The sequence below is a fragment of the Crocodylus porosus genome, unplaced genomic scaffold (assembly GCF_001723895.1).
Source record: "Crocodylus porosus isolate Cpor-Errol unplaced genomic scaffold, CroPor_comp1, whole genome shotgun sequence".
Classification (NCBI taxonomy): Eukaryota; Metazoa; Chordata; order Crocodylia; family Crocodylidae; genus Crocodylus; species Crocodylus porosus.
In genome coordinates this window covers 9,145,935-9,167,486 of record NW_017728907.1, presented here as the reverse complement: position 1 = coordinate 9,167,486, position 21,552 = coordinate 9,145,935, and the positions used below count along the sequence as shown (strand labels likewise).

At 41.2% G+C, this 21,552-nt stretch overlaps 1 protein-coding gene across 1 annotated transcript in view; it reads left to right on the top strand.

Annotated features, from left to right (window-relative positions):
• The window catches only part of CDC73 (cell division cycle 73), a 157,576-nt gene that overhangs the window by 117,054 nt on the left and 18,970 nt on the right, over positions 1 to 21,552 (top strand). The window contains exons 11-13 of the mRNA XM_019530705.1: positions 12,065 to 12,122; positions 17,952 to 17,987; positions 18,195 to 18,282. Coding sequence (XP_019386250.1) covers positions 12,065 to 12,122; positions 17,952 to 17,987; positions 18,195 to 18,282 — 182 coding nt within the window. The remainder of the gene's footprint in view (positions 1 to 12,064; positions 12,123 to 17,951; positions 17,988 to 18,194; positions 18,283 to 21,552) is intronic.

The window sequence follows — 21,552 nt, the reverse complement described above, 5'->3', positions numbered from 1 at the left end:
GTGATCCTCCCCCTCTATGCGACACTGGTCAGGTCACAGTTGGAGTACTGCATCCAGTTCTGGGCACTGCACTTTAGGAGAGATGTGGCCAGCATTGAGAGGGTCCAAAGGGAGGGCCACTTGCATGATCCAGATACAGCAGGGCAGACCCTATGAGGAGAGGCTACAGGACCTGAACCTGTTCACCCTTCACAAGAGAAGGCTGAGAGGTGAACTGGTGGCCATCTGCAAACTTACCAGTGGGGAATGGGAGAGACCTTGTTCATCTGAACACCTTCCGGAGTAACAAGGAATAATGGCCATAAGTTGTTTGAGAGTACGTTCAGGCTGGATATTAGAAGACACTATTTCACAGTCAGGGCGGCTAGGATCTGGAACCAAGTTCCAAGGGAAGTGGTGCTGGCTCCTACCTTGGGGTCTTTAAGCAGGGGGGCTTGAGAGTTACCTAGCCGGGGTCTTATGAGCCCAGTATTCTCTCCTGCCCAGGGCAGCAGGTCAGACTTGAAGATCTATGAAGGTCCCTTCCGCCCCTACATCTATGAATCTATATAACGCATAAGGTTTAAAAATTATTTGTTGCTACTAGGAATTTGCAGTACATTGTTTATGCTCATCCCAGGTCTATTGGGAATTTTACAGAATTAATTGAATTAGTACAGGAAATGAGTACTACTGAGATTGTAAATAAACTTCTGTGTGCTGCCCGGAGTAGAGCAGCCTATTGCAGTACACCCACTTACAGATAATGACAAAACATGCTTTTGGATCTCCAGTTATTTGACTTGATGTTTGGCTTGTATTAGGTAATACTTGAAACTTCTTCAGAATTATTAAATTGAAGAAAAGAAGAATTTTTATTAAAAAAGAAAAGTTTGAGAGATGACTGCTCACATCTTCCATGTGTTAATGGGGCAAGTCCAATAGCTTCTTTGATCAAATGTGTGGAAGTAGGGAATTACAGACAAACTGTTGCCTGGTGGAGAAGAAAAAGTTATTGCCTAATCTCAGGACTCAGAATTGCTTTTTACTCTCAATAAAAGCATCTTTTATGCACAGCAGAAGGAATATATTTATATTAACTGTTTACATTGACTGTCACCAGTCTTTTCACAAGCCTGAGATTAGTCTGAGCTATGATCTTTAAATTAAAAGCAACCCATTTGTAAAGGGAGTCTCTTCCTACTAATTATTTTAACCTACTTTTGATGGTATCTTTCTACTAATTATTCCAACCTGCTTTTGATAGTGGGTGAAAAAAAATATGCTTCTAATATATATATCTATATAGATATATTTATTAGAAGCTTGCATGTGTGCGTGTGCATCAGTGACACTGGTTCAAGAATGGTTTAAAATGCGACATACAGTCATGTATTTAATGCTAACTTTTTGAATTTTTGGAGTCTTAAGTTTGTGAAGCCAATACCATACTTCCTTGCATACTGTGCAAATCCTTCCCCTGAAAATTAGCCCTCCAAAACTGGCATGCGTGTCAAGGGAAGAAATTTTGATTTCTGTGCCAGAATGGATGCCACTAGAATGGCTGTTGGGCTGTGATCCTGTGGCAGCATGCTGAACCCTGAGGACGGGTAGAGATTTCCTTCCTCTGCATCCCTCATCCTCTTGCTGCGGCTGCACCCTCATACTTAGCTGTCAGTTTGGCAGTGGCTGTGAGAGGTTTAGCCACTGGCTGTGCAGCTTCAATGACAGGGTAGGTGCTGCTGGGGAATAGACTCTGTCCCTCCTACATGTGGTTGGGAGCCTTCAGCCATAGGGGCTAGGGACATAAATTGCACATAAACCAGTATAAGTGATCAGAAACTGGTTTAAACCTGTAACAGAACAGAAGTTCAGTGCACATAAACCAGTTTCAAAATGGCCAAAACAAAGATAAACGTGGTTTAATGTAGTATCAGACTTAATTGATTTGGCTTAAACCAGTTGATGAAACTTATGTCCCAGACTCCTTCCTGGCTTAAGTTAATGCCCAGTCCCCCAGCATCCCAGCATGCTTTTCACCCTTAGGTTGGGCTGTGTTGTCTGCTCCAGAGAGCAGGGCTGGCCCCACCCTCTGCTCCCTAGCTGGAGCAGTGAGGGCTGGCTCACTGGCCTCACGGGCTGGCTCACTACCCACCTCTCTTCTCCTCTCCTCCCTCCACCCCCCTCCCCGCCAAACCTCAGCTGAGGTGTGGGACCAGGGAGGTGGGGTTAAACTCACCTTCCCCTGAGTGCAGAGCTGCCCTGCCCCACTAAAACTTAATGCTGGCAACAATTCTGTGGACTACAAAGCCCAGAGGCACCTGAAAGCAAGAAGGGGAAGTGATGAATAACTGAGAGTCCTGCTCCTCTGATTTGTGGACTGCAGATCCCAGACACCTGGGGGGGCAGCAGGAAGAGTGAACAAACACACAGCCCAGGCTGCATTTATAGCTTTTCAGTTTCTAGTTTTTCAGAGAGAACTATTCTTTTTCAAGCTTTTATCAGTTCAGTGCCACTGTTTTCCCTCCCCCCCTCCCCCCCCAACCCAGGCAGAGCACACGCTGTAGCCTGGCCCTGCCGCCTCTGCTCCAGCAGGGCTTTCCCTCTTCCCTTCCCTTTAGCAGTGGCTGGCAGATATGCTCTAGTGCGCCCTCCCCCTACCCCCCAGGCCTCCAGCCCCCCATTTGGGCTTCTGGCTTGAGTCACTACAGGCATGCGTCTCCATTTCCTGAATCAAAAGTGAATGTGTGTTCATTTGCTTATCGGTTCAATCTTTGCAGCTTAGACTAACCTGCAAAGACTGAATCAGTTCAGCCTCAGGCTTTTTGACTGTCTGTACTTAGCCATGGAGACCATGCTGTGGCAGGGAAACCACTGAAAAAAATCTTTTCCCCTTCATTCTGCCATCCCAAAACAAAAAGCATGTCCTTAAGGGCATGTGGTATGCAAGTAAATATAGCAGTTGTCACTTGGGGTCTTGTTCCATTTTCTGAAAGTATGCACAAGGACATTTGTTCTTTCATTATAGTTGTGGTGTCCTTTTCGACTCTGGTACTTGCGTTGTTCCTACAGCTTTGCTTGTGACCTGGGCTATTTAAATGCATACTCAGTGTGCTTGGAAGAGTTGAGTAGTATTTGTCTCACTAAACTGGGTTGTGTTAATTCTGTACTTTTTAGATTAGTAGCCAGTTTAGGCAGACAAGAAATTGCAGTGATTTTTCTCCACCTCCTGCCCAATGTTCCTTCATTCCAGTGAAACTTACCTTCTTGCTTGATTTGCTATTGAAACGGTTCTTTTTATTGACAGTGTGCGATACGCAACTTTTCAGGCTACCAAAAGCAGTTGAAGTACTGAAACTTTTAATTCTAGCTAATTTTGTAACCAAATTTGGTAATGAACGACAACATTTATAAGCAAACAATTTTGGATAAAATTTTATAAGCAAACAATTTTGGATAAGCAAAGTTAGTTTTGTTCCAAACAACTCTTACTTAATTTACCCCATTGTACTCCACCTTAACAACAAAAAATACTTTAAAATGCCCATTCAGAATAGGTTATACTTTGTTGTGGAATTTGTTATATGTATTAATGATATGGTTCTCTGAAAATTGTATCCCCTCCCAAGTTGAATTTTATTTTCCCTCTACCTAACCTTTCAAGATAGGAATCTCTTTGGCTTGAAGGTGCAGTGAAAAATTGGGAAGCTTTCATTTGTATCTTCTCAAGCTACCTGTAAGAGAGCTGTTTTAATATGAAGAGTGTCTTTGTTCTTTTTTAAATGTTTAATTGCATTCTCTCTATCGTACATATTCCAAGTTTTCATAATTAATTTTATTTGCTTTCTGTGTTAATAGTAAATATTCACTTAGTGGTGAATAATGATTTTTTTCTTTAATAATTATTTAATTAGTCTACTTGAAGTTTCTGAATTGATTTACTTTTTTTATTTCTTTAAAAAAAAAAATTTAGTTAACTTTCTAGTATTGATGCCTAAGAATAAAATATAAAAATGGAAGTTATACTCTGGCTAAGCAGTTTTTTTACTGTAGACAAATAGTATCAAACTCATCCTCTGGGTGAAAGCAAACTGCATTCTTCTTTGTTTTCCAGGCACTGTGTTGATTAAAAACAGTCTTTATAATGGCCTCAATCTACCTTGGTTTTTCTAGTGGTGACGTTTTTGCAACGAGCAGTAGAAGTAGCCCTTGTAACATTACGCTAACTAAGGATGTAGAAGTTATGATTGCATTTAGGTACTTGGATAAAGAAGTAGGTAGCCTGGTACAAGAACCTGAATGGACTAAAATAAAATAGTAAATGCCATTAAGTTTTGTTTGTTTTTTTGAAATGGAGAATGGAATGGAGAGGTGAGTTATAGTAACTGAGTGTCAGCAGCCAGGGAGGAACTGCTGACTTGTTCTCCTTCCTGTTGATCCTTTACTTTTCAACTTATGTCTGACAGAATCTTAAGTAGTCGAAACTGCTGTAAGCATATTTTTTTGCTTCATAATATATGCTCTGATTTCTAAAAGCTGTTTTTTTTAGAAAAGGGTTTGTGTTTTATGTGAGAGAATACTGTACTTCTTAGAATTTAATTTTAGCTCTTTGTTTGACAGCTTGGACATGCAGTTATTCAATTAGTGTATGCAGAAATGTGCAAATAAATTGCATCACCTGCATATCTAAAGTGTGTTAAATCCGGCGTCTGGTACAATCTTTTGCGTTTAGCAGAAAACACCATAGTGAGAGGAACAGGAGTAGTTCATATTTCTGGATTGTCAGGTTTCCAGAAGACTAAAGACCAACTGTATATTGGTTTCTGTTTGGAAGGGATTTTTTCATAACTAAAAGGGTCAGAAATAAACTGTCCTGTTTCCCTTCGCCCCCCCCCCCAAAAAAAAAAACAACCAACCCCAAAACCTTTCATTTTGCAGGATGTAAGTTATTATGTGAAATGGATAAATACTATAAGCAAATGTAATTATAACTACCTTCAGGCCACATGTTTGACATCTGTGTTTAAAATATTATATTCTTTCCATATATACTTTTAGACCACATAAAGATTAATTTGAATTCCTAACTTTCTCTTAAGAAAACTTAAATTCACTCTTAATTCCCCCCCCCCCAATAATTGAAACTTGCCTCCTCATGATTTGGATGCTAAAAAGATCTCCGTATCATGGTATCATACCATGTTTTCCCTTAAGTTGAATAGATAAACAGAAAGCTGGTTTCCAATGTGAATATTTATAGAGTTTAACAGCTTCCTTTCTCCTGACTTTGCTAACTTGTAACTTTGCTAACTTCTACTGACTAGAATTAAAATGCTGACACTTTCAATAACCCCAGTTTTATAAGTAGAATGAAGTTAATAAAATAATCAGACCTCTCTAATTGATACAAAAATAAAAGGTTGCTTTATATTGTAGGTCCGTACTGGGGGTAGACTTCCTGTAAATGCTTTCTGCTGACTCAGCTGCTACCTTCTTTGCCTGTGCTTATGCTATATTTTACTAGTGGTACTGTGTTTAGCAATCAGTTATTTTGTCTAAATACAAGCAAATGTTTTCTTTAAAATGCTGTAATAGCCAAAACATTGAAAAGAATAGCATAGGAATAGAACCTCTTCAATTAAGTCCACAAGATGGCATCAAATTTCAATTCTATTCCTTGCTGTTGAAACTTTTTTTAAAAGGTCACTTCAGTCACTTTGTCAATCTTTATGTAGAAAACAATTGAGTGCTGGATATGCAATTTGCTGTTTAGGGAGAGATGATTACAAAATAATAAAATAATTCCATATCTTACATTTTCATAATGTGTAGTAATGATTATGCTGGAACAATACAGACTTTAATAATGAGTTGACTAGAAATATTTTTGACTGTGAATATTAATAAGTATTCAGATTTTACAAATAATATTGAGTGTAGTACAGCCTAACTAATGACAATGAGGTTAACTTAACAAAGAGGCTCAGAGAGATTTGTGAGAAATATGTAATAAAATTAAAGCCCTCAGGAGGCGTATTTTTAATAGATATCTATGATTACAGCAGTGCAGGCTTCTGCAGAAGGAATCGCCTCTCAAAAATGTGTATTGGGCACTAATCTGAAAAGGTAATGGAGTCATACTGGGTACATCTACACATCAAGTTAATGTGACACAATAAACTGCAGAGTGGTGCCTGGGCTGACTAGACACAATTTATGCCTCCGGTCAGTGTTCACATATGTGTTTCAGCTCAGTAAAATACTCCTCTGTAAGATGGTACTGTACTGTACTTGGCAGTACTGTCCTACAGCAGAGTTAGTTTATTGCACCCTAATACTGGCACATGTATAGACTGACATTTTATCTCTAGATCTTATTAGTCACCTCCGCAGTAAAGTGCACGTATAGATGCACTCACTGATATGCAGTGGTAAAACAGTATTTAGCTTTGGTGTTAGTTTTCCTGCTTTTGTTCCATGTTAATTTGTACTCCCAGATGATTACGGCCCTGATGTTAAGTGTGTGAATTACAAGTTAACGAAAAGCAACTTTTTATAGGAGATTAGCAAAACTAAACTAGGTGACTTGTCTTTGATTAAAATACTGTGCAAGTAATCTTTTAAAGGAAGATTTGTATTTTTTAAATTACATGGTTTTGTGACTAAATTAGTTTCAGTTTATGAATATTCATAATGAACTCCTGAACAGTCTAGAACAGTTTATGCATAAGAATTAGGTATGTCATCATTGAGCATAAATGTTCAGTTTGAAAACTTATGTGAGAGAATGCCCTTTTAATAGCTGAAGGATGTTCATGCCTGTTTTCCTGATGTTTACTATATCAATTAATTTTTCCTTAGTTAGCTTTTATTAGGAAAAAGTGCAGTATTAAAGACCTTGCCTGTAGTGATGTTTACTGTTTACTCTGAATTAATGTGAATTAATTTTAGCATCTATGCTACTTGAGAAAAACACCATGGGAACAAGCCCAACACCACAGCTTGTTCCTACAGCAGAGCCAAGCACCTGCAGTACTGGGCTGCTTTCTGCTGGGTCCCAGACTGACCAGAGGTGCCAACTGGATCCAGTACTGGTGGGGAGGGTGGGTTTTATGGGCCCACTTGGGCCTGTGGGGCTGGGCCTGCACTATTCATCTGGCCCATGGACTGGTCCTGCACCGTGGGGCAGGCAAGTTTGAGACCTGTGGGTTAGACCATATATATACATTTGTGTTGTACACATTTTAGTAAACACATACATATATACACCCACCCCAAAATAATTTATACAGAAGAGGAAAGCTTACTTGTTGTATTTCGTAATGTCAAGACCACAAAACTGAGATGCAAGTCCTTGTTATTGCCAATTTGTATACTACCCATCAGAAAACAGATGCCATAAGGAAGCATGCTGTTCAAAACAATTCATCCAAAAGGTTCAGTCTGCATAATGTGCAACAATAAAAAAAATGAATTAGCTGTATCCTTTGGATGCATAGCGTGTGGCTTTAACACTGTTAGTGATTTATCCTTGGTTTGACTTGAATGAGATTTTCAGGAGCTGGCCTTGTAGTCTGTGGTTAGTTTGTTTTAGTATGTAACGGCTGCGTACTGTGATTTGATCTTGGGTTTTGGGGTTGTGTCCTGTGCATCTCCACTGACTTTTCCAACTGATTAAGGAATAATGGTGTTAAATGGTTCCCTCCTGTCTGACCTAGCTATATAGGTATTGCAGGCTTTGTGAAGATTTTGCTCAAAGGTCTGCTGGCATGATGCAATAGAAAGGAACTCTGTGGTCAGTGATACTGAATTTCCTCTGTAACTTAGGGTAATCCTAAAAGACTGATTTGTTGAATGCATAAGTACCTATCCTTTTGCTTGTTTAAGAATATCTAAACGCATTAAGAATAGGCTTGTAAGTATTTCTACTATAAAGAATGAAGTCAAGATTTGTATCTTCAGTATGAAAGTGTCTTTTCAGGTTTTAGTTGTTTTTCATTTAACTTTATAGGAATAGCTGTATGAATGAGGCACTTGTCTCAGAAGTGATCCCTGATTTCACTTCAACAATCACAATAAGAAAACATTTCAGATGCTGGGAAAATCTCAGCCGGAGGAAGTTAGGCAAGTAAAGCTCATTGAAGTTCAGTGGAAATTAGGTGTCTTCATCTTGTATGTTCCTAGGGCCAAGGAGGTGATCCTCCCCCTCTACGCGACACTGGTCAGGCCACAGCTGGAATACTGTGTCCAGTTCTGTGTACCCCACATCAGGAGGGATGTGGACAACATTGAGAGGGTCCAGAGGAGGGCCACCCGCATGATCCAGGGACAACAGGGCAGACCCTACAATGAGAGACTGCAGGACCTGAACCTGTTCAGCCTTCACAAGAGAAGGTTGAGAGGGGACCTGGTGATGGTCTGTAAACTCACTAGGGGGGACCAGAAGAGTTTGGGAGAGACCTCGTTTCCCTAGCGTCCCCTGGCATAACAAGGAATAACGGCCACAAGTTGTTGGAGAGTAGGTTTAGATCAGACATCCGTAAGAACTACTTCACAGTCAGGGCGGCTAGGATCTGGAACCAACTTCCAAGGGAAGTGGTGCTGGCTCCTACCCTGGGGGGTCTTTAAGAAGAGGCTTGATGCCTACCTGGCTGGAGTCATTTGAGCTCAGTTTTTCTCCTGCCCAGGCAGGGGATTGGACTTGAAGATCTACAAGGTCCCTTCCGACCATACTTCTATGATTGCCATTAAATAGATGTTGTTCTTAAAATAGACTAAACAGTGCACAGTGCCATAGCTGGCGATGTTGGCACTTGTAATGCTTCAACTTAATTCCCAGTTGGGTTGAATGGGAGTGAGAGTAGTTTATAATTTGTTCCTTTGTGTTTGTAGAAGCATTCAAGTTTTCAGCACATTCAAGAGACCAAGCATGTGGTACCTGATGCCTTGCCTACCCCTATAGGAGAAAATATAATGCTTCCCAACAAAGCCATTGACATTAAGTTAAGCGTCATACTCGCATGCAGGAATTTGGTTGAAGAAATTCAGTCTCGATTCAGTTTGCATGTTTGTACTCTGTTAAACCCACTTTTTACTGTTTCCTTCCCAACTGTCCACTGCTTCTATTGCCACTTTATTGCAGCAGAGTTTTCTAAGAGTTATGTTCTTATGCATAAATAAAGGAATTTGTCAGGTCCACTTTCTAGTATTTTAAGAATATTAGAATTCATATTTCAATGCATGATAAGAAGAAATGAGGCAGCAATTTCAAAAAGACCAATAAATTGACTATGTTCTCTACAGTTTGAACCACTACAAGTTTGCATTCAGAACTTCTGCTGTACAGTCTCAGGATGACAAACTCTTGGGATATGTGAAAGCTATTTACATCTGAATTACTGCAACTCTTTATTGTTCAGTATTTTGCTACTATCTCTCTTTTTTTCTTCTTGTGCCTTCAGGACACTTGTAAAATCAGATTCCCTCCCTCTCCCCCCCCCCCCCAAATAAATGTAAGGATTGGAACACTAATCTTGATGTTAACTTCAAAATGCATAATTAAAATTCTATGGCAACAGTCTTTTCACACAGACATTGACACCTTTCTGTAGGGATGGATGTGAGAAATCTTATTCCCACTTTCTCAGGGGAAAGAAAGGGTTGTTGAGTTTCAAATTACAGCTGCTGCTTAGTTGTGAGGTATCTCTCAGATAGCCATCCTTTATTCCTGCCAGCTTGGCCTACTGTTTCCTTTTAGAGTGTAGTGCTTTGATTTTTATCAATTTCTTTCCAATTCAGTAGTTACTATGGAAGGACAATGGCAAAAATACCTTTTCCACAGATGCAGAATGTCTTGAAATAATGCTTCTCAGTCAAGGTAGCAGTCTGCTTAGAAGATGGTATTTTAACCAACAGAAATAGTCCAATAAAATTCAAGATTAACCCTTTTATTTGTAAGAGGAAGTTAAATCCTTGCATCAAAGCCAACAGTAGTGTGCTTGCTCAAAGTTGAAAAGCTGATGACCACATAAAGCAGTAATTGCTACCTCTACATATCTAATAAGGCATTTTCTGTTGAAATTCAACATTTTTATTAGATGGTAAATCACAAGCTTTTGGCTTTGGAACAATACCATGAATAGTTTGTACTAGGGTTGCACCTATATATCGGTTGGCTATTGGATCAACGTTGATAAAAGGAGTAGTGACGTTATCGTCTATTGGCTTTTTTAGTCACTGTGGCCACATGTCTAGAGCATCCTGGCAAATGTAGTCTGGTCTTCATGCCCTACCACCAACCCGAGCACACGGCAGACTACAGGTCCTGGCAAGCATTGGGAGGGAGCAGTCACAGGGCACCACGCTCAGCAACGAAGGGACCATTATCAGCTCCTGCTGCTGCCTCTCCCATGTGTTACTCAAATTGCCAATTGCTCAAATCATGAGCAGACTTTATAAAGGGGGATGAGGCAAGGTGCCGTGTTTATTGATTACATGAATTAGGCAGAGAGGTTTGGGCACACCATTCATACAAACACGCACACAAATCATTACACACAGGCATACACACACAAAACAACTATTTCATCCACACATACACCAGATGATATAGTTACCAGCAGCAGTTGCTCAGTATCATTACCCAGGATGCCCAACCCAGGCTTATTGAATAGATGATGATTTGAAGATAGCAGATTTGAAGAAAGCAGCTGGAGCAGGGTGAATAGATGTATCTGTACTCCAGTGAAACAGCAGTAGAGAAAGAGACTCACCCAACTTGGCATTTTCGAAGTGTTCTTTTATAGGGATTGGCATCCTTTGTTTTAGTGCTTTGGGGTTTTTCCATACCCAGCTTCTGTTTTTGCAGTTGTTCTTCTTTTGTCTTTGGCTTATCTTAGCCTTAGAGTGTTCTCATTGCCTGTCTGGCGGAATTTCTCCTTCTGTTATTTCCTTTGTGCCCTTGAGCTTCAAAGGGATTCTTTAGCTGTTTGTTAGTTAGTTGCTGGCTGGTAACTTACATTTGGTGCCTTGTTGCTTACATAAACAGTTAAATCTTCTTTTCCCATCTCTATGCCATTCTCTCACCATTCACCCTTTTAAACACACTCACACGTAAAGGCTATGCAGAGTTCATTCACTTAAGTCAAGCAAAAGGATACAAAATGGAGTTTTCAGGTTACTTGCAGGACAAGACTAATATGGTAACATTTCACTATTATGACACTCTATGTTAATTAACATCAGCTACATTAGTTCAATTCATGCTACACATAGACACGCTGCATGTGCAGCTGGGGGCTGAGCACCGGGGCTTCCGCAGAGATGTTGGGCTGCTTTCAGGCAGAGTAAGGTGCTGTGAAAGGGACTTGCTTCTCCTCCAGGCACCAGGCGCCTGTGCAGAAGTGACTTCTCCCCCGTGTCCAAGAAAATCTTTATTGTGTACCTCTAGTTTATACTAGATTGCCAAAATACTGCTCAAAATTGTATTTATGAAATACCTGTGCTAAACCTTGCAGCAGTTTTAAAAAAAAAAAAGTAGCATGCATCAATTCTCAATGAACCAGTTCTGTAGGTGTACTATATGCTACTTGTGACAACAATGTTTAATTTCAAGGTGGTTGTTTTCAAAATTGGTTCTCACCTCCATGTGCTCAGTGAGAACAGGGTCTGATGGTGATGGAAGGGGAAAAGAGCTGCCAGGGGAAAAAGTTAAGGGAAGCAGAGAGCAACCTGGACTCCCCACTTCCCCCACCCCCTGCCTCATTTTATTTTCTCTGCTGTAACAGTGGGAGGAAGGCAAACTCAAGTTAGACCTTCAATAATTGGATTTGATACCTGGAAAACTATAACAAATTTATAAATTTTGCATAGTAGAATGTATTTATTCAGGGGTCATCTTATAATCGAGTAAATACAGTCTCATTTTCAAAATATTATGGCATAAAGCAGTAAGTGAAAGAGTCTGAATGTTTAGACCATTGTTTCTTTAGCTTAGTTAGTATGTTGTGATGCCCAAACTTTCTTTGAGAATAAATATATCTGGATAAAGACAAGCTAATGATACTGTTTTCTTTTCCTTTTATAGGAGGGTGCTTCTGCCCGAAAGACTCAAACCCCAGCAGCACAGCCTGTGCCAAGACCAGGTAAGTTGTTTTTCTTCCTTCGTATGCATTATTCTTCCTCTTGGGATGAAAGCTTTCTGTGCTAGACTGATGCTGCAGCTAAAAGCCTAACTGGGCAGGTCAGGGGAGGGAGGGAAAGGGGGCTGCTGAAAATATCTCTAACGACTGTATGTTAATTAACTTCAGATCATGCATAGATTAGGAATTGCACTGGTCCCGGGTCTGCAGTGTGTTGGGTTCACCCTGAACTAGTGCCAAATTAGCATGTGAAATTGATGGACTATTGACAGTTTCACAGTCCAATTTGTGGCCTACCTGTAAATGCCGTAAACTGTTGAAATTCTTTTAAATCCACCTTTGCCACCCCATACAACATGTAATCATTGTTTTAGCAGCTCAAAACATATTGGAGCCCAAAACTCAAGGTATTTTTCCATTTCACATTTGATACGGATCAAGCAGACAATTTCTCATGAACCATGAAAGCAAAAAAACCTGAGATATACTTTAAGCAACTCCAGAAATTTGAAACGCTATATATATAATTAATTTTTTGTTCTAGGATTTTTTGTTGATATTGGCAGCTGAAGTTGTTGAAATCAAGCTGTCCTAAAAATAACTGGCAAATAGAATTGAAATTAAAAAATCCCTCAGCAAGTGCTAAAATATGAACAGTAATCTTGGACCAGTAATTGGGCATGGGGTGGATGCTATTCTAGGCTGATGTTTTTGTTTGTTGGTTTAAATCTGTGTATTTGGGTTTTCTGATTAATTTCCAGAAACAATTTTGGATGCTGTAAGCAACAAAAAATGTACTTGGGGCTAGCCAAACATTAATAACTCTAGTATTATGGTTGGTTTTAGATGCCTTACGTCATCAGAGTGCTGTTGTGCTAAGCATTGTTCAGATATACAGTCTGAATCAGGCCTTGCCTTGAATGACGTTCAAAATGATGGAGAATTAAAAACAGAAGTAGTGCCCACATTTTATAAGAGAAATGAAGAGAGGCACAAAGGCCTCTGCAGAAGAAATTCAAGGCTCAGGCAGAATTCTTCAAATTTGATGTCTCAAGTTTTGGTCCAGTCCCTTCATTATACAATAGCCTCGTGCTCAAAATCTCAGAGCAAGTCTCATTAAAGTCTTGGTGCTTGCCTCAAGGACCTTTATAACCTGTTGTTTAAAGACAGTTGGAAAACACCAGTAATGAGTACGAGAGTTACAGAAATTTGCAGTAGTTTAGATGGATCGTGCCCACATCTTGCTGTGTATATACATTTGCATTTTCACAGTATCATAGTACTTGGGGTCGGAAGGGACCTAAACAGATCATCAGGTCTGACCCCCTGCCCTTGAAAGGAATGCGTGCTGGGATCATAACACCCCAGCCAAATATCTGTCCAGCCTCCTCTTGAAGACCCCAACGTAGGAGAGAGTACCGCGTCACTTGGGAGCCCATTCCAGAGCCTGGCAGTCCTAAATCCTTTTGAATATTTTGACTTTATTGATTGATTAGTCACATGCTAAGACATCAGTTTGTTTTGCAAAAATGTACTAGTATTAGAGTAAGAGTGGAGAAAGTAAGTGAGAGAGGATGGAACTAGGAAAAGACTAGGGAGGCTTGAGAACTTTTTGGAGAAGGAAGATACAGTGGAAATGGTTTTGGCTTAGAATGGGCAGTTTTTAGCTTAGAATACAGACCATGTGGGGAAGACGGGAGGAAAAATAATACTAGGTCAAGTAACTTTACCCCCCAGCCAAATAGTAATGAAATAGTCTTATGGCAAAGGTTACTGCATATTGGAATAGGCCATTTAATAATCCCAAAACAAATTGCATAATCTCTTCCATAATATTCCAGTTTTCTTCACTCTGTTGAAATAATGGCTGTTTAGTTTTAATCTTATAACCTAATTATGTGACCTCCCAGAATGAGTTTACATACCTCTGTTGTTATTGGTTTTGTTCATGCATCTTATGTTTAGGGTGAGTTAAAATTTGCCAGTTGTAAAAGCCTAATGGTTAGAAAAATGTTTGTAAAATGAGGTCAGTTGCAGATACTGTGAAGAAGTCTGTAAAAGGCCATGTTTTGAGAAGCGTTAAATAGGAAATTTTTGTATCACTTTTTAAAATTAAATATATGATGTTGTTTAAGATTTCACACTTGGTAAATGGAGGTGTTGTTAAAGCAGAATATAAAACTACTGCTCTGTGTGGCCCTGGGCAGAGTGCCAGATAATGTGAGTACCCAACTTGTTAGTTCTTTCGTATCCCTGAGCATGAGTAATGCTAAAAGATTTGCTCCTGTAATATGATTTTTCCCTTAAGTCTATATTGAATATTTTAAACACATTTAGATGGTGGTGTTTGGAAAGTCTTCTGTTTTATTATCTTGTTAGTTGCTTCAGAACTAGAAAGGTCACACTTTGTCATATATGTCTTACTAGGGCTGTTGAGATTAAAAAATGTGCTTGGAATTGACAGACGGGGATATGAAAAGGGTGAAAATGGCAAGAGCAGAAATCCAAATGGAAAAAGTACAGTCATGGTCAGGGCCATACAGTTAGATATGATTTTGTATATGTCAATTGATAAACCAGTATTATTGTACATTAGAAAGGTTGGTGTTGCTTCTTACAACATGAAAAGAGAATTAAAAAGAGTTATCAAGGGTCTCTTAAATGCTGGACTGTAGAGCAAGACAGTATTTTTCAGGATGGTATCACTAGTTCTTTCCATGTTTGACAGTGTCTAGTAAAATAATTAATTTAAAGATACAATTACCATATTTTGTTACTAATAAAATGTTTGGTGAGTATCTATACCACTATAGCCAGTTGCTGAAAAATGTGGTCATAAATATGAACAATTGTTATGAAATTGGAAGTTAGTTAAGAAAATCTGTCGTGCATAGTCATGTAACAATATCAGATGCGTTGTTTTTTCTGTCCCTTATTTTGTCACTAACTTCCTGAATTAGGTAAAACCCATATGATGAAATTTGTCCATACCAACAAGTGCCTTAAATCTGGAAAGCAGAAAAATGTTCTGTGTGAATGTCCTAATCCATGGCTGTCCAATTGATAACTAAGGGGCTACATACGGCCCTCAAGGGGTTAACCAGTGGCTCTAGGAGGTCCAGTGGACTGTTTCCCTCTTGCTTTCCTGTTCCTGACACTAGAGTCTGAGCAGCCTCTCCCTCCAGCTTTTGCTGCCTGCTCCCACTCCTGGAGGTGAGGCAGAGGAAGAAAGCCTGTAGGCAGGGCAGGAGGAGTGGGGAGACTGGGGGGTCAAGGGCAGGACCCAGGTACCCACCTGGTAGAGCATGTAGCCTGCAACCCACTGGGCGTGTGCCTGGGAGGCCTGCAGCCCCCAGCCATTCGGAAATTGGACAGCCCTGTCCGAATTAGTAACAGGCCAACTTCTACTGCAGACATGTCTAAGTTTGGCTAGGAACAAAAGTAACTTTCAGGGCTAAGGACAGATGCTCAAAAAAGCCTAAGCCTGAATCAATTCAGTCTTTGTAGGTTAGTCTAAGCAGCATAGATTGAACCGGCAAGCAAGTGAATAGACATTTACTTTTGATTCTGGAAATGCAGCCACATGCCTACAATGGCTCAGGCCACAAGCCAGGGAGTGCTAGGGTGAGCCCTCCCTTCCCTTCTAGAGTGACTGAAAGGCTGGAGAGAAGCTGTGCTGAGGGGTGTATGATTGGGGAGGAGTGTAAACCTCCACCCTGGCCTGCAGAGATCCTAGCCAGGGTGTGCCTGCAGGGGAAGGAGGGAAGCAGCCCTTGCCTGCGTTTTTAGGTGTGGGGGTGGAGGGAATGTGGCCAGACCCCAGCCCTCGGGTGGCAGTGGAAGGTCAAGCCACAAGATCAGGGGCATGGCGAGACCCTGACCCCGGGCCTGAAGTGAAAGAGGGGAAGGAGCAAGGGAATCACAGAAAGGGATGCTGGCAGGGACCTCCAGAGGTCCACTAGTGTCTACTCCAGCCCCTGCCTGAGCCCTGGCCAGACCCTCTAGTACAACTGCTAGAAGCTAAAGAGCAGAGAATTTGCCTGCCAGGGGCTCTGTACTGATGGGGGAAAAGCCAACAGGTTCAGAGTCCCCCTGGCAGACATTTGCAGTTGTGGGTGCTGCGAGCAAACCTGGTACGGGAGGGTCTGGCCAGGGGTCAGGCAGAGGCTGGACTAGACACTAGAGTAGGGGCCAGCAACATTTTTGGACAGAGTGCCAAAACACATACAACCTTGGCTTGTAAGATGTTGGTGTGCCAGGGTGGGACAGCGGGGGTGCTGTGAGGGGCCTGATCCTTGTTGTGGCAGCACAGCTTCAACCCCTACTGTCTGCCCCGAGCTGCATGTGCCAAGCAAAATGCCTTCACGTGCCACACTCAGGCACTCGAGCTGGGGGTTGCTTACCCCTGCACTAGAGGACCTCTGGAGGTCCCTGCCAGTTCTACTTCTCTGCGATTCCGTCCTTCCTCCCCCACTTTGCCTTAGACCTGGGGCTGGGGTCTGGCCATGCCCCAACTCTTGCTGTTCAAGCAGGAAGCAGGGTGGAAAGCCAAGCAAACCCTGGCTGGAGTCCTGTGCTAGTGGGAGACAGGAGGGAGCAGGAATTAAACCCTACTTCCCCTCAAGATACTGGCATCTGGCCATGCCCCTTGCTCCCCCCTTCTCCTGCTGCTGGAGCAGCAAGGGGGCACTCCAGAGCAGGGTTTCCCACCCCCACCCCTTTCTCAGCCAGCTGGAGCAATTGTGCTCCAGCTAGGGAGGAGATGGGTGGGGCCAACCCTGCTCCACTGGAGCAGATAGCACAGCCCAGGGCTACAAAGCATCCTGGGATGCTGGGGGACTGTGAGTTAGTTTAAACCAGGAAGAAGTCTGGGACAGAAGTTCTGTAAACCCTGACCTGAATCTGTCAAGTCTGATACTACATTCAGCCAGGTTTATCTTAAATGAGTTTCAGCCATTTTGAAGTGGTTTATATGTAACTTCTGTCCCTAGCCTGACTGCTTGAAAAGGGAAAGGAATGGTGCTGATTGGGGGCATGGGTTATTCTATGTCATAACTGCACCTGTTGTGGTAGAAGTTTAAATTTCTGTAAATTTAACTTTCAATAAAACAGTCCTTGGTGCACTTGTTAAACCTGCTTCATTTTAATATTGATATAGTTCTTATATTTTTCTGTAGCCATAGCCCATATGCTTTGTAGTTTTGGATAAGATAATTGCCTCTGGTGAAGTCACTCATCTGGAAAGCCTGAAACCAAAGCTGTTTATTGCAAAAGGAAATCTCCATGCCCCATTTCAGAGGAAAAAGTAGAAATCTTTCCAGTGGATGGGGCTACAATTTGTTGTGTAACTTTCTTGATTCTACATGGCCAGCTTTTTATTCTCAGTACTATTATGCCACAGTGTTGTTACTGTAGCTGGCATCTCGGGACCTTGCACAATCCAAAGTTTGCTGGGGATACCAAACAGACTTGAGAGAGGTCTGACATTCAAATCTGATAATTGTGAGCTCTTCACACATTAAAGGTCAGTAGAATCCCTGTGCTGCTATCTATAACCCTGGCTGTTAATGAAAAGGATTAGGGTCTCCAAAGAGTGTTCCTTTATGAAGAAATCCTCAGCTTGCTCATAGTAGTGTCTGAAAAATATTTGCAGCTTTATGCCATAGAAATCCCTAGTACTGTGCATTGTTACACATAATTGATCCATCGACTGTAATATGACTGCTCGTGTGATTAGCTGCTCACTGCAGTGAAAAAGGAAGTTGCAAGCTTATCTTATGAGGGCATCTGTGTCTATCTAGCAGTGATTCTGTGCCATCTTCTGTTTTACAGTTTCCCAAGCGAGACCACCTCCAAATCAGAAAAAAGGTAAGTTAACTTTAGCATATAAGTGCCTTTTTGTAAAGATAAACATCATGTAATATACATTTTTTGATACTGAATAAAAAACAAAGATGAGAGAATTTACTGTTAGATTTTGATATTCTTCCACAATTTTGAGCTCTTAGACAAGTGAGTATTTTTAATTGCAATTTATTTCAAAAAATGACAAATATAATTTTATTATCTCAACAGGATCTCGAACTCCCATAATCATTATTCCAGCAGCTACCACCTCTTTAATAACTATGCTTAATGCAAAAGATCTCCTGCAGGATTTAAAGTAAGTAGCTGACTAAACTATGCTTCATAAAAGATTGTCTTCAGATGTAAAGCCAGAGTAGCAATTATTCAAGAAGCAGTACCTATTGTTTCACGACAATTGAATTTTAATCTTGCAGACCAAATTCTGTAGGCCTCCGGAATGGTAGGCAAAAGTATTATTAGTATGAATGTTGTTTCCCTAGGGTTGTGACCTCTGAACCAATAACTGTCTTGGTTAGAAAGAAGTGTTGTACTAAAGAAGTTGTGGCTTTTCTTAATGTAAGTTCTGCATGCGTGACCAATCTTTCTCTGCCTACACTATAGCATCATTTTGAAAGAGATGAAGTGTAGTCCCATAGCTACCAAGATGGAGCCTTCCTTTACTGTGCTTCTTTTTCAAATAGTACATTTGCTCATTAACCAAAACATTTGTAAGCAGGAAATTAGCTGCAATTCTTGTACAAACATTGAACTTTTAAAACATATTAATAAAACCAATGAAGCAACAATTTTAAGTATTTTTTAGGAAATTAATCTATAGAAATACTGTTAAATTGTTCAGTCCTCTTACTCCTGTCTGCTATAAACCACAGTGGTACAGGGTAAGGATTGTTGCTGCTTAAAGAAGCATTCCCAGTTGGCAGTGTAAAATTAAATGCATTATAGTTGAATCACCTAATAAAAGATTAAAGGCAGCAATTGACCTTTGGGTTGTAGCACACAGTTTCATGCTATGTTTATTCACATACCACACACCTTTCCCTCAAAAAAAAATTAACCATCCAAAATTTGGGGTGTGCATTTTAAGCAAGGAAAGTAATTTCTGTAGCTGAATGGAGGTAGGGGCTGCTGATTTGACAGCAGGCGGCTGTGCTTAGCACCAGCTCACCCAGGGCTGAATCCCCTGGTCATGTGGAATAATGGTGGAGTCCCACTGTCCGTGTCACTCCCTCTTCCCACTCCAAAGGCTTAACCTTCTGAAAGCCGCTACTGAATTGGCAGTGGCTGTTGGCTAAACAGCACCAGAAAGAAGGGTGGGAGCACTGGCACTGACAGTACTGCATGTGGCCAGAGGTTCAGCCCTGGTTGAGCCAATTCTCTAGTAGGTAAGACTGGAAAAATCTCCCCCGATCCAAAATAAGGTGCATGTCCTACTTGGGGGTATGTTTTATGCAACCCTAGTAGGTACTTCTCTCACTATGAAAAAGTATCAGTTTCCACTTAAAAAGTACTCCTTTAAATATTCTTGGTACAGATGTCTCAAAAAAAAAAAAAAAAAAAAAAAAGTTTTCTGATGCTGGTAGCTTGTGGACCACACACCCCAGGAAGAGTTAATTTGCAGGCCCTGGGCTCCTACCTGGCTGCTTGTCCTCCCCACCTCCTCCATTCTTTCACTACAGCAGCAGCTGGAAGCTCTGGGGGCATTTTTACGTGTTTCCAATGCATTGCCAGATGCTTTTAATTAGAGAGACGAGCTAATTAAAAACGCCTGCGTGTCATGTGCATCAGTGGGGCAGCATGTCTCTGCACTGAGAAAATGGTAGCAGGGTGCTTTGAACTAAAGCACATTGAATGTGTTTTTTATTTCAAAGCGCACTGCGGCCATTTTCTCAGCATGGAGATGCGCTGCGCTGCGCTGCCCTGCGCTGCTGATGCACTTGACATGTGAGGCTGCCAGAGCACGTCAATTTACGTGCTCCAGTAGACTTGATTAATTGAGTCTGCTCCGACATGCTGAATTTCCAGTGCATTGAAGCAGGCTTCCTGCATGTGTGTAAGTGCCCTGGGCTTCCTCTCCCTCCCCTGACTACTACTTCCTTCCCCTAGAGCCCACATGGCGCAGCAGGGAGATACCCACACAGTATGCAACTCAAAATGCCCTTGACTTATGCTTGTGCACCCCATGCAGTGTTTAGCTGCTGCCTACAGGGTGTGTGACCTCTGACTGCTTAAATGTTGGATAGCCCTGCTCTAATAGACCTTCACAGAATATATTTCACCCACTGTAAACTGAGTTTTCATTGTGGCGATAAATGCATCTTGTACTTGAGTTGTCCTAGGACACTTTGAAATTGCATGGTGGTCTTTTGAAATGATCTCAGCTCACTGAAGATAAAACCACACTGAAATATTTGGTGTCAGAAGTGCAGTAGGTGAACAAAGGTGAACAATGGACTTTTAGTACCTCTTTCAAGCATTTCAGGCAGCCAACTGAAAAAATAAAGACAGTTTGAAATTGAGATCTAGTATATAAAAACATTACAGTACTGGTATAAATACACTAAGAAACATCTTTTTTCTTTTATAGAAGCAGTTTGTCAGTAGAGCCCCTGCTCTGGATCTAGTTTTATTAGTATATAAGAAATGTTATAGTGTATTCCTTTCCCCATACAGGATTAGTTCCACTGATGTAAATAAAGCTTCATCCCTGCTGAGAGTTTTACTTTTAAGTTGACTAGTACAGTTAAAACAGTGTTTTTGGCATGTGTCCAAACCCTAAGAGAAAACTGACCATTCCCTCAAAGAGAAAAGTAAAAGTGAAGATTAGAAAAGCCTGGGGAGGAGGCAGGTTTCCACATGTATGGAAAAGGGACTTAAGAATATTTGAAACAGAGGATTTCTATAAACTGGGAGTGGCAAGGGAGGATTCAGGAAAGCAAACAAAACACTTAACCATTCGGTTAAATTGCTACTTGGTCAGCACTTCCAGGTTCAAGGTAATTACCTTTCTCCTGACAGCAAAGAGTATAAATATATGTAAAGAATAAATAGTAGTTTCATAGTTTCTAGAATCAGAAGGGACCTGAGCAGATCATCTAGTCCAACCCCCTGCCATGGCAGAAAAGAATACTGGGGTCAAACGACCCCAGCAAGATGTTCATCTAACCTCCTTTTTTTGTTTTTGTTTTTATAAAAAGAAAAAAATTTAGATGGAAGCATGGGAGCCAGGTAAGGTAGAACCTAGCGCTTTATTGAGACCTTCAAGTTCATGGAGCACCCCCCACAGACATACGTAATAACCCTCTGGCCCAAGGCACTTGGCGCCGGGGGTGGGGCTGGCATTGTGGCAGGGGGAGGGCTGAGCGTGTAAACAAGCAAGATGTTCATCTAACCTCCTTTTTTTGTTTTTGTTTTTATAAAAAGAAACCACCCAAGATGGAAGTATGGGAGCCAGGTAAGGTAGAACCTAGCGCTTTATTGAGACCTTCAAGTTCATGGAGCACCCCCCGCAGACATACGTAATAACCCTCTGGCCCAAGGCACTTGGCGCCGGGGGTGGGGCTGGCAT